At 49.2% G+C, this 12,491-nt stretch overlaps 3 protein-coding genes across 3 annotated transcripts; 1 reads left to right on the top strand and 2 right to left on the bottom strand.

The window, feature by feature from the left end:
- Positions 1-362: 362 nt before the first annotated feature.
- BKA55DRAFT_335218 (uncharacterized protein) lies at positions 363-2,168 on the bottom strand. Its single transcript, XM_046185730.1, has 3 exons — positions 1,726-2,168; positions 1,307-1,522; positions 363-1,171 (listed from the first exon to the last, which is right to left on the bottom strand). Exons 1-3 carry the CDS (start codon positions 1,809-1,811, stop codon positions 448-450), a joined length of 1,026 nt encoding a protein of 341 aa, XP_046051466.1. The 5' UTR covers positions 1,812-2,168; the 3' UTR covers positions 363-447.
- A 1,147-nt stretch (positions 2,169-3,315) lies between these two features.
- BKA55DRAFT_335207 (cytochrome P450) lies at positions 3,316-4,738 on the bottom strand. Its single transcript, XM_046185729.1, has 2 exons — positions 3,887-4,738; positions 3,316-3,836 (listed from the first exon to the last, which is right to left on the bottom strand). Exons 1-2 carry the CDS (start codon positions 4,392-4,394, stop codon positions 3,427-3,429), a joined length of 918 nt encoding a protein of 305 aa, XP_046051465.1. The 5' UTR covers positions 4,395-4,738; the 3' UTR covers positions 3,316-3,426.
- Positions 4,739-6,666: 1,928 nt separating this feature from the next.
- Positions 6,667-12,486, top strand: BKA55DRAFT_335178 (uncharacterized protein). The gene is made up of 2 exons (XM_046185728.1): positions 6,667-12,312; positions 12,360-12,486. Exons 1-2 carry the CDS (start codon positions 6,833-6,835, stop codon positions 12,364-12,366), a joined length of 5,487 nt encoding a protein of 1,828 aa, XP_046051464.1. The 5' UTR covers positions 6,667-6,832; the 3' UTR covers positions 12,367-12,486.
- The last annotated feature ends 5 nt before the right edge of the window (positions 12,487-12,491 follow it).

The raw sequence follows: 12,491 nt of genomic DNA, 5'->3' as shown, positions 1-12,491 counted from the left end.
TCCAAACTAGCCGTCAACGTAGTATGGAGCAACATGCGCGTGGCATTTCGTGGGGTTTCAGAGAATCCCTTGCCCTATCACATTTGGCTTCGTTCAACGAGAAGGGGCTGAACGCTTCGGACCGCAGAAGGCAAACGGCGCATAACAACGGCTTCCTTGACCCAAAAGAGCTAGCAAGAAGCATCATCTGCAAGAGGCAAAGCCAAGAGAACACAATTATCCTTGAGGTATCAAATTCCCCTGACGCCATCAACACTCAAAAACCTCCAACGCCATGACGCCCAAATGCAAATTTCCGAGCTACGGCAAGGCTGTGCAACTCAAGCGAGTGTCGCCGAGTATACGAGCGATATAGGTTGCTCGTCAGCTCTGTCGCTGTCTCCCAAATCGTAGAATAGGTTGTTGAGAATCAGTGACCCTGTATAATACTGGGCTCCTCGAAACATCTTACTTCCTCAGAACGGCGTCGTAGATACTGACCAAGGCAGTGATAGCAGTGCCAGTCAGGATGCCCTTGTAGCCGCCATAGATGGCGTTCTCGAGGCGCGTTATAGACAGGTCATTCAAAAGACCGCCAAAATTAACGCCTTGGCCGTAAACAACAAACGAAACCAAGGCTTTGACGATGCTGAAAGTCAAGGGATCGACGACATAGTCCGCATGGCTGGGACGAGGGCGTCCGCGCGAAGGAGGAGGGCTTGTCGCGCTCAGGTTGAAAAAGTAGCCAGCAAAAGAGGGGATGATGACGCTGGTCAGTATCCAAGTCAAGGCGGGAGACCAGAAGCTAGACGTTAGAAGAAGGAACATATCAGGAACATAGACCGGGTAGTCTGATGTGCCGAGGGTGCTGATGGCGGGAATCGTAAACGCGTAAACATTACTTAGAATTTCGCGCCGAACGTTCCACAGCTCCCAACCCGCGACACAGAATAGGATGCTAGTGACGGTACTGAGAGTGTCGCGAGTCGCATGACTGACTTCGGTGATTCCGCTCTCCTCGTAAAGTGACGAGACGCGCTGGCGCACAATGCTAGTGGAGCGATCAACAGCGAGAGCAACGTCAGCGGGCGTGGCAGGAAGCGCGATGCGCGATGCGACCTCAGACAGAGCACGACCAGGAGTCTCGACGAGTGCTGTCGATGTAGCCTGGGGAGAAGGGGCATCGTCGCTTCTATGGTTCAGAAAATAGGATGTTAGCTTATATATTCCAATCGCGACGCGCGGTGCATTATTCGTATCGTCGCGCGCCCTGGGTAGATGAAGCCCAATACGCGCCAGAGATCTTGGATGATTGGAGGTCACTTACTCGGGGGTAACTTCTTCCACGACCTTGGAGGTTCGTCGTCGGACTACCTTCAAGCCATCTTCACGGTTCACTTCTCTCTTGATTGGAGATCCTTGGGCCTTGGAGCGACTGTTGAAGTAGCCAGCGAGCTCGGGGTTGGCGAGAAAGCGCGTTGAGTTCTCAGTAAGGTAGTTATCAAGAGCCACACCAAGGTCATCTTTCTTGTAACCGTCGATACTGCATATTCGTGTCAGCGCAAAGAGGTTTCCTTAATCGCGTAGAGGGGTCATGATGGTAAAGTGGGCGCGTCGCGAAGGCGCTTGGACATGCTTGGGCGCAAACATGGGAACAAAGAAAGGCGACGCGGGCAATCTTGGTGAACAGGTGGTGCGCGCGTAGATGGCACGTAGATCAGTAGATGGGGTGTAAAATGAACATACTCTGAAAGACCAACAGACTCAGCAAGGTTCTCGAGTTCGCCCTTCTTCTTGGTCTTCAGCCACGAGTTGTATCTATGGTTGGACATGTTGGTGGGTAGGTTATAAGCGAATGCGCATAAAGCGAATTTCAGCAATTGACAAGGCGTTGTAAGTGGAAGTATAATATGTATACGCAATGGGACACTAGGCCGCGACAAGAAGTGAGCAAATGAAGCTGATGATGGTGATGAAGAACGGAGGTACAAGCTCGCTTGTGTTGTTTGGGGGGGTCCACGTTGGATGGGGGACGGCTGATGGCTGGTGAAGAACGGAAGGGCCCGTGTCAACAATGAGAGGCGGGTCTCGTCCCTTGTTTATGTTTTTTTCTCCCGTGTCTTCTCCTTCGATCTGATGGTCAAGCCCCGCAGATCCCCTTAGTGAAAGGGCATGGATGGTTATGTTGTGACAGAAGCACCCAATAAAAGCGCTGAAATTGGGAGCTCCTAGGTAGGAGATACTGGTACCACTGACTGATTCGCTCCACTAATTGAAGTGTACAGTAGCTCAGGCCAGGGCTCTCGCGCGCCAAATATGACCTCACTCTTCTTTAGTCAACCATTTTTAAAGGAGCTTATGGTGGCGAGCTTTCCATTCAATCCGATGACAACATTTGCCGTAATCGACCTTATTAACGATATCAAATTTGTCGTTTTGACGGATGTCATTATGAACTAATCATGGGCTAATTAAGCACATGGCAGTCGACTACTGACAGTTTAGAGATGGGACAGCACAAAAACATACATGTATAGGTAGGTTAATACCTGGGTATGTAAATACCTTGGGTAGATATCTACAGTACAGTTCACGACCCTTGCCAACAGTTTGGCTACCTAAAAGCTGATGCTGGTACTGTACCTTGAACAAAGTGGTGTAGTCCAATCAACACAACTTGAAACCACAGCTCCAATCATGAGTTCAGCATGTATTATGCAAACACATTAGGAACACATCCATTGGTCATCGCTATGCTATATCCAGCTCACGAACTTTTCTCGTCCTCTCTTAACCAGCCTGACTGGCACATCACCATCACTGATTTTGAGTGTCAGCACTGAAGTTGCTCCCCGTATCTTCTTTCGGCTGCTCGATTGAGCTTCGGCGTAGACTTCGTACCGTGCCTCTCGATCCAGTTGCTCGATTTCTGCATCACTCGCCCAATCATCTACAGCCAACTCTAAGCTGTAGTCCTTGAACAAGACCGCAAGCGTAGCAATGATTTCTACCTAAGCAATCCGTCGGCCGAGGCATGATCTTGGCCCATCGCTAAAAGGAATGAACGAGCCTCTTTCTGGCCGAAAGAGCTGTGTGCTTGTATCAGGACCCTTATATTCCCCAAATTTCTCATCCTCGGGGCTAGCACCTCCTGACTCTGTTGATCTTGCTGTTGAATCTTGGCTCTTTCGATACCACCGCTCTGGGACCTAGTCGTTAATATCATCTTTGCCGTCGTTGATCAGGCTTGGTCGTCCAGGCCAGTACCGTGGATTTCGGTGCACTGATACGGCGACTAACGATATGAATGTCTTGCTTGGGACCAAATGACTCTTGCCATCGATAGTAATGAGCTGGCCTTGTTCCGAAGGCCTTCTTTAGGAATTTCGACAACCGCAGGCGTCATTCTCAGAGCCTCGTTCATACAAGCGCCCAATATGCTGGCCATCAGGGATTGATCACGCTTTCATAGTCCCACAAGCATGGGTCGCCGTCACCACATATCTCGTCAATGTCATTGTGAAGACTTCTTTGTGACGCTGACTTGTTTGCCAGCTCCAACCAAATAAACTGAAGCACACCTGCCGAAGTCTCATGTCCAGCAGCTAGCATGATAAAGGTGTTTCCACGGATGTCATCCCGTGATAGTGCCCCCTTATTCAGCCCTTTGCCTTGCTGCTGAGGACCGACATCAGTTCCATAGCTGGATCTTACCAGTCGGCCCATGAGGTCCATACCATCTATATGCTCACCTCTGCGGGCTTCGGTAATCTTTTCATCCATTAGCTCCTGCATATACTTTCCAAACTCTTCAGAAGATTTGGTCGCAGTTTGAGTCCTCTTGAATGGCATCAGCACTATTCTTAGTTAGCATTGGTGACTCACCATAGTCTCGTGCCGTACTTACAGGGAAGCCATCGTGGTAGGAGGAGGAGCATAACAATATTCTCCAAAAAGGCTGCAACGGCGGTGGCAAAACTCAGTTTATGACCAGCGATGGGCTTAGGAGATCTATACTTTGTCATCTTTAAGTCAACTTTTGAGGGTAATGACTCTCCAGGCCATATTAACTTAAGACCAAAACCGACATATGCGATAATGTTCAGTATCAGCCTCATTATATCCTGATTGAGTGTAGTGATAGTACCGCTATTCCTCCCATCTGGTCCCATCCACATTTTGACCAGCCCTTGGGCCTGTTGAATTGATTCTCTGAATACAAGGGCATTATTCTTTTCGTTGAACGAGGCCGAGGTTGCTTTCCTGTGTATTTTCCAAGTGCTCCCCTTGGCGGCCAGGACATTATCGCCAAATTGACGTAATATCTCATACGTCTCGACGCACTTGGGGAAGTGCTCCCGTCGAGAACAGATTTGGCGAATAGCCTCGGCATTGCAGACCACCAAGAATAGCATCCCTGGCGATACTACAAGAAAAACATCTCCTCTGCGGGCAAAGCCTTCATGCCCTACACGATAGGAGAATCCAGGTGTCAAGACTATGGTAAGCCATCGCGTCAATAACAGCTCAAACACGGCAGCCTCAACTTACTCGAGCCAGCGCTCCCACCAAACTTTAGGGAATATTTTGATGATTGGAATCCAGACTTTATGTGTTAACATCCAGGGCAAGAAGAGTGGTGAGCAAGCTGCGGAGCTTATGTAAGCTATGGAACGTGTGTCGTGAGAAGGCAGACCATACGAGCAATACTATAGGGCAGGCCACTTCCTTTTGACGACACAATGTTTCGTCGTAATTTACTTATGAACATGTATATGAAATACAGAATAGTCGTTTAAATTAGCAATATAGCTGCCTGGATAATGGGCTGATTCCCCAAGTAGAGCATAGCGGTATAGGGTGACCTCCATCGTATTGACGGAGCTCTGCTGAGTTGAATATGCTTGCACGTCAGGCCTGATGAAATGTCAACAGTAAACCCTCTTGATGCTGAGGATTCAAAAGGCAGGCAATGAGAGGAACCAAAATGACTTGGTTTCGAATTTGGCGGAACAAAACAAATATGTTTTATTGTCCCTCCTTCTGTGCGTTGGTGGAGGCGTTGGTTGATTCAACCAACGCCTCGACCCATTGACGTTTATTTATGATATGACCTGACATCTGAAACTAGGATCGTAGCGTCATCCACAGAGTTACATCGGTTAAACCAAGTGCAATTTGTTTCTTAGCCAACTCCGGTTGTTCGTGCTTTAGAGGAGCACAGAGACAGGACATCTATGTTGACTTGTACTATGTGGCTGGGAGATAATAAGATGAAATTGAGCTTTGCCATATGCCAAACCGCAAGTGCAGCCACAGAAATGGAGATGATATCTATCATAGCGTGTAATAGTGTCAGTACAATGGTTATCATCATTGTGAATTGGTGGTATAATAAGAGATAATCATCACTGTGAGATACGAACTTGATTAAGGAGGATGAGATATGACAGTATGTTGTTCAGGTGGAACCCATAATGAGTAATATACTGTAGCAGACACGTCCCAAAAGACTATGCATACCGACTTGCCGACTTACATCGTAGCAATCGCGTTGAGACTGTCGATATGGCTTTCCTCATCGATTGAGTTCCCACAGCCTTGCGGATACAACTCTGTAGTCTATATTGCAGATCTCCATATCAATAAGTCGGCGACTACGACAATTAAGCATGTTATTCCACGAGCAATATTGTTAATAGCATGCTTTCATGCGCATTTTTGTAGAGCGACTGATGCAAAAAGAACATAAATCCATTTTATATACATACAGAGTAAATACGTATTTGGGTTGGCAGATTTAGTCAACCCTTAGAGATAATTCGATTAATTTCAACCTTAATTTCCTCTGATAGGCCCAGCATGAGACATCCAGAGGTTGGAACAAGCCATTGGAATTATCATAATAAAGACATCGGTGAAATGATTTACACTTAGGTCATGATAATAATGATAAAGCCGGTTGAAGTCACAGTTACAGAAAAGTTATCTATACTAATCCAATGTTGATCGCTATTTCACCCTGAAACGCATCCATTTATTATGAGGATCTTGTCGAGATGGGCGGGAGGCGTTGCGGGCGTTTTCACGGATTGGTTTCAGGACCTTAGTCTGGCAGGTAGCTTGACAACGTCTCTCTACCTAACTTCTAACTTAAGGGACTACCCAGGTGGATTCCGTCGCCCTCTAGGGGGCTTCTGCAGGGAGTAGGTGCAATAAGGATGCTCTAATTACAGTCTATGCCGTTTCTAGTTTAAACGGTGGACCGGGCAGACTCGAAATTCAATGGAGCTCTGTTCTTTCTTCTCCATCAAATGCGCAGAGAGGAACCTGGACAGATCGTCCATCCGCGACTGACTTGACAAGGGTCAGGCAGGTCGTCTCCCAAAATTTCGGTATCTTGACCATCATTAAAGGGTGCCAAACTCCCTTTGAACCCCGATATTTATTGCCCGACACAGGTCTCGTGACGGAGACGATATCGCTGTACAGTAAACCCTTTTCTCGACTACAGTACTAAAACCATATCGGCTGTTCCGCCATTCATCCCTCTTCATCGACCGCTTGTTTTGTTCAGTTCGTCACCACCTTTCGCAGCGCGACCAACATACGTGCGTGCGACGCTTGAAGGCCCCCTTTTACGAACCACACACTCTGTGCTTGCTTGTGACAAAAGAACGACCGCGTATAGACTGCCATTTCCAAGTTTGACTATTTCCTGTTCCTTTCAGCATGTTTAGCGTGGCTGCAACAGTTGAACACATAATACCATTTTCCAGCTCGCCTGTTGTCCTTGTCAATTAGGTAGTATAGGACTGCCATCAGACCTTCGAATCGAGCGCGACGACTCGCCATGACGCAGCATCGACCAGACGGGGACGTCTCGCCCATGGACGTCAGTCCTCGTTCTGTTTCTCCCGCGAACAAGAATTTCCAACATGCTACTCCCCCTATTTCCAAACCAACCTCCGATACTCTTCTACCTCCTGTCGATCTCAAAATTCCAGCCTCGTCAGACCCTCTAGGTTCGACCAAAGAAACGAAACCAGCTTCAAATGAACTGACTTCGGGCCACGGCTCGGCGCCTTCATCGGCCATACCAAGATCCCCCCCAGCTTCGACCAAGTCGCTCAAGGACCATGGCATTAGCGACCGAGACTTTGGTCTGGTTGTTGACGCTGAGGGTCAAGACAATAGCCAGGCGCCTTCGAGGCCGAGTATACAGTTCACCCGTGCAGATGGAGTTGATACTCCTCCAACATTCATGCGAGGCAATTCATGGGAAGAGCCAGAAACCCCAGGCAAATCTCGTGGTGCCTCCTTGATGTCCAAACTCAAGGCTCTCACTAACAATGGTGGCGTGTCAACACCAAAGTCATCCACTGTGGCTGGACCTTCGAGTCAAGGCATTCAATCCAACATCAACTCCCCGACACGACCGAACCGTGGAGTCCCTGGCACTTTGACAGAGGAGGACACTGACGCTGATGCTGACGCCGAGGAAACGGCCGATGAGGGCAGCCCCGGAGATGGCAAATCGAAGAAAAAGAAACAGAAGAGGAGGATGCGCCGCGCAAAGAAGGCAAACGCTTCCACCCCCGGAACACCTCGGCACTTTGTAAGCGACATCGATGTGCTGAATAACTTCGACCAGTTGGTCAAGCGCCGTGCAAGTATGCCCGATGCAACTGTCCCTGATTATGGTGTCTCTGAAGGTGAAGGTCGAGATCGCCTGGGAATGGCTTTCCGTAGAGGAAACTCTTGGATGACTTCCGCTGTGCGACCCCATGGCGAGGAAGCTGATGAAGTTGAAAGTCCTGGAGTGGTTGGACGACGAACAGGTCACGTCCGCCGAATCACCGTTTTTGGTGGTGGAGGCGTTTCGGATGGTGATGCCATGACACCTCGACGTCCCTTCTTCACTTCTGAACGTGCGTCCACCTTTGGTGCCCAGAAGTGGAAGCAAGTCAAGAACACCCTCAAACTGCTTCGACAGAAGAAAGAAGATCGTTTTGATTATTTCAAATCGGCTGAGTTGATGGCCGAACTAAGGGCTGGTGCTCCCGCCGTTCTTATGCTTGCTAGCATGATACAAAGAGACGAACACGGGAATAAGAGAATCCCGGTTCTCCTTGAGCAGCTCAAGCTTCGCATCACCGATAGCTCCCCCATGGAGGATGACGACAAGGATCGACACTGGTTGTTCACCATAGAACTGGAATACGGAAGTGGACCGAGCAGAATGAGCTGGACAGTAACTCGAACGCTTAGAGATATCTACAATCTACATTTGCGTTATAAGTTTGCTATCAACAACGAAAAGTACATGCCTGGGCGTATGGACTTAGGCGGCCGGCCGAAGCAACCCAAATTTCCATACTCGGCCTTCCCTTATCTTCGTGGTGCCCGCAAGAAGGGTGAAGAAAGCGATGAAGAAGATCAAGCCAGTATTCGCGGAGAAGAAGAGACAGCTGGCGAAGGTACAGCAACCGAAGCAGCAGGAGACGGCATTTTCAGTGACCCCGAACACCCCGGTGGCCTTCCACGAAGAAAGTCTCGTAATTTCCTTGGGATGGGCCCGAGGCGCAGATCCACAGGTATCACCGATCCCGGGGATATGTCCAATCCTGAGGGCCCAGGAATGCCTGCTATGGATATGGCAACGCGAAGACAACGTTATGTTGAGAAGCAGCGGCGTATTCTTGAAAAATATCTGTCTGAGATGATCAGATGGCTCATGTTCAGAGCTGACAGCAACCGCCTCTGCCGCTTTCTCGAACTCTCGGCCCTTGGCGTTCGCCTCGCCGCCGAGGGTAGTTACCACGGAAAAGAGTGTTACCTTCATATCCAACCTTCGAAGGGTCTAGACTTTCGCCGTGCTTTGACACCAGCGAAGGTTATCTCTCGACACAGTCGAAAATGGTTCCTCGTACGACAGAGCTACATCGTCTGCGTAGAGTCCCCTGAAAACATGAACATTTTTGATGTGTACCTTGTCGATTCGAAGTTCAGTATTTCCTCGAAGCGAAGTAAGGTCAAGGTAATTGGTTCTAATGAGAAGAAGGCTGAGATTGATTTGACTGTGGAGGCACCCCCTGACAAACATCACACAATGACTCTTCGTTCATCTGAACGCAAGGTCCGCCTCTTCTCCCGCAACCAATCCGTGATGAAGCAGTTCGAGGATTCGATCAACCAGATGCTCAAGCAAACTCCCTGGTATCAGAACAAACGATTTGACAGTTTCTCCCCTGTACGAAACCATGTATTTGCCCAATGGCTCGTCGACGGTCGCGACTATATGTGGAATGTTTCTCGAGCTATCAATATGGCCCGCGATGTCATCTACATCCACGATTGGTGGCTGAGTCCCGAGCTGTACATGCGCAGGCCAGCAGCTATCAGCCAGAAATGGCGACTTGACAGACTTCTACAGAAAAAGGCTAGAGAAGGTGTCAAAGTCTTTGTCATAGTGTACCGAAACGTCGAAGCTGCCATTCCGATAGATTCCGAGTATACCAAGTTTTCATTGTTGAACCTACACCCTAACATCTTCGTACAACGATCCCCCAACCAATTCAAGAAGAACCAGTTCTTCTTTGCTCACCACGAGAAGATCTGTATCGTGGATCACGATGTAGCCTTTGTTGGAGGAATTGATTTGTGCTTTGGACGATGGGATTGTCCTCAGCACCCTATCATCGACGATAAACCAACTGGATTTGAGATGTCCGAGACACCTAAGGATGCAGAGCATTGCCAGTTGTTCCCCGGAAAAGACTATTCAAATCCTCGAGTACAGGACTTCTTCAGGCTCAACGAGCCATACGAGGAAATGTACGACCGAAGCAAGGTACCTCGCATGCCTTGGCATGATGTTGCCATGCAGGTTGTGGGTCAGCCTGCAAGAGACTTGACGCGCCACTTCGTCCAGCGTTGGAACTATCTTCGCCGAGGACGGAAGCCTACCCGTCCATTGCCCTTCCTGCTCCCGCCGCCGGATGCTAATGTAGATGAGTTGAAGGAGCTGGGTCTAACTGGCACTTGCGAAGTCCAGATTCTTCGATCTGCCACCACCTGGTCTTTGGGTATCGAGCAGACTGAGCACAGTATTCAGAATGCATACATCAAAATGATCGAGGAGTCAGATCATTTTGTCTATATGGAAAACCAGTTTTTCATTACCAGTACTGAAGCATATAACACCAGAATCGTGAACCGTATCGGCGACGCTCTTGTCGAGCGAATCATACGGGCCCACGAGAATGACGAAGACTGGCGATGCGTTATTGTCATTCCCCTCATGCCTGGGTTTCAGAACACAGTCGACGAACAGGAGGGTACAAGTGTTCGCCTGATCTTGATGTGCCAGTACGCTAGTATCTGTAGAGGTGATCAGTCCATCTTTGGCAGGCTTCGAGCTGCTGGCATTGAGCCGGAAGACTACATCGCCTTCTACTCGCTTCGCCAGTGGGGAATCATGAGTAACGATGTTCTTGTCACCGAGCAACTCTACATCCACGCCAAGACAATCATTGTTGATGATCGCGTGGCTCTTATCGGCTCCGCCAACATTAATGAACGATCAATGCTTGGTAGTCGTGACTCGGAGTGTGCTGCAATCGTTCGAGATACTGACATGATCAACTCGACAATGGCTGGAAGACCATATCAGGTTGGCCGTTTTGCTCACACACTCCGACTTCGACTGATGCGAGAACATCTCGGCCTCGATGTCGACGAAATACTCGAGCAAGAGCGCCAGGCAGAGCTTGACCGTCAAGATTTCGAGAAAGAGATGGAGGATATATATAATGAAGAGAATGGTGGTCCTGCCGACTCATCAAAGCTTTCACCAAAGCGCCCGGAGCACCCACGTATTCCAAGTATCAACCATGACCTGGATGCTGCTGTTGAGATTGAAGAGAGCAGTAGCAGTAGTAGCAGCAGCAGCAGCAGCGACAGCAACGCAGAAATGGATAGCATTGTCATCAATCAAGCAGAGGATAAGGTCAAGCACGAGCTGGACGTGACCGGTTATGGGCCTGACCGTTGGAAGACTGCCGAGAAATCTGGCCTTGATGCTGGCCGCGATTCCGTTATCATTAATGGTCGCGAAGTTCTTGTCAACAATATAAGCAATGAAGGCAAGGGGACACTGCAATCACCCAAGGAAACACAGCCGCACGGTCCCCAACCTGATAACCGATATCTGGACCCAGGGAACCACAACGACGGCCTCCCCCCTGTGCCAGCTCTGAATCGTCGCACTACAGATCAACTTGGTCTGCCCCGTCCTGCACAGCTACCGTCTTTGCCCATAAGCGACGATACTGACATTGGCGGCCCTCCACTACATATCGATCCTGAAACGGGAAAACCGGTTAATGGTGTTTTCCATCCGATGGCCGCAGATATTCATTTAGCACACATTGACAAAGACTGTATGGTAGATCCGGTCAACCCCAACTTTATTGACGAAATTTGGAATCGCGCCGCTCAAAACAACACCAAGCTCTATCGCCGAGTGTTCCGCTGCATGCCGGATTCTGAAGTGAGCACTTGGGCGGAATATCGAGAGTACACGACCTACGGCGAGAGGTTCCGGGCAAGCATGGAAGGTGGCCGATCCAGAGGTGAAGACTCGGAGTTTCCTCCATCCTCGAGACATCGTGGATCCACTGCGGGTGGTGCAGGTGTTAGTGCACCAGGACCAGAGGTGATGGCCAAGGCTGTTGAAACTGAAGCGGAGAAAGCAATCGGAAAAATGACCGAGAAACTCTCTCTTGGCCACCATGAGGAGGATAGAATCAAAATCGTTATTCCTGACGAAAGCCAACACGGTGCTGATGAAAAACAAGCAATGAAAGATGGTGAGGCTATATCATCACGACCTAACACTGGGCTGGAGAATGAGAATGGTCTTGATGCACATCAACATATAGAGGCATTATCTCCTGTCTACTCGCCCGGGGATACCCCATTCCCTGCCTTCGATGGAGGCAGCACTGGAAGATACCTTGACCCGCAGACAGGTACCAAGGACAGAGAGAGGCGCACTACTTTTTCGACACTCGAGAAACCATCCTCAAGGGATACCAATGCCCCTCCACCGGGGCAGTTTGGCTCAGTGAAGCGCAGACGCCGTGCAACCACTAAGAATAGCAGACGCGGTTTCAGTATCGATGACATGCCATCACGAGGGCAGGCTGAAGAGCTTTTAAATATGGTCCAGGGCAACATTGTGCAGTTCCCTTATGATTGGCTCCTTACGGAAGAGCAGAACGGGAACTGGGGTTACCAAGTCGATGGCGTTGCCCCCTTGGCAATCTAGTAAGTCCAGCTCTTCATGTGAACGACTGAGTACTAACAAAATGAAGTAACTAAACGTGCCCTTGATCCTGCTCTCCTTGAAATAGTGTAATCTGACTCTAACTTTGCACAAGGCATGGCAAGGAGTTGATCAGGTGTTTTTGCGCTTTATTTATGGGAAGCATTCGACAAGCGCGTCC

The sequence above is a fragment of the Fusarium redolens genome (genome assembly GCF_020744475.1).
Source record: "Fusarium redolens strain MPI-CAGE-AT-0023 chromosome Unknown BKA55scaffold_6, whole genome shotgun sequence".
Classification (NCBI taxonomy): domain Eukaryota; kingdom Fungi; phylum Ascomycota; class Sordariomycetes; order Hypocreales; family Nectriaceae; genus Fusarium; species Fusarium redolens.
The sequence above is the reverse complement of the archived record's forward strand: the minus strand, read 5'-3'. Positions and strand labels throughout refer to the sequence as shown.

Excerpts from the sequence above, each read along its gene's own strand:
- BKA55DRAFT_335207 (XM_046185729.1), bottom strand. The coding sequence starts at position 4,394 with ATGCTATTCTTGGTGGTCTGCAATGCCGAGGCTATTCGCCAAATCTGT. Across the intron at positions 3,837-3,886 it reads CCTACCACGATGGCTTCCCT|TGCTGATGCCATTCAAGAGG; the intron begins GTAAGTACGGCA and ends AACTAAGAATAG.
- BKA55DRAFT_335178 (XM_046185728.1), top strand. The coding sequence starts at position 6,833 with ATGACGCAGCATCGACCAGACGGGGACGTCTCGCCCATGGACGTCAGT.
- BKA55DRAFT_335218 (XM_046185730.1), bottom strand. The coding sequence starts at position 1,811 with ATGTCCAACCATAGATACAACTCGTGGCTGAAGACCAAGAAGAAGGGC. Across the intron at positions 1,523-1,725 it reads GAGTCTGTTGGTCTTTCAGA|TATCGACGGTTACAAGAAAG; the intron begins GTATGTTCATTT and ends ACGAATATGCAG. Across the intron at positions 1,172-1,306 it reads GTGGAAGAAGTTACCCCCGA|AAGCGACGATGCCCCTTCTC; the intron begins GTAAGTGACCTC and ends TCTGAACCATAG.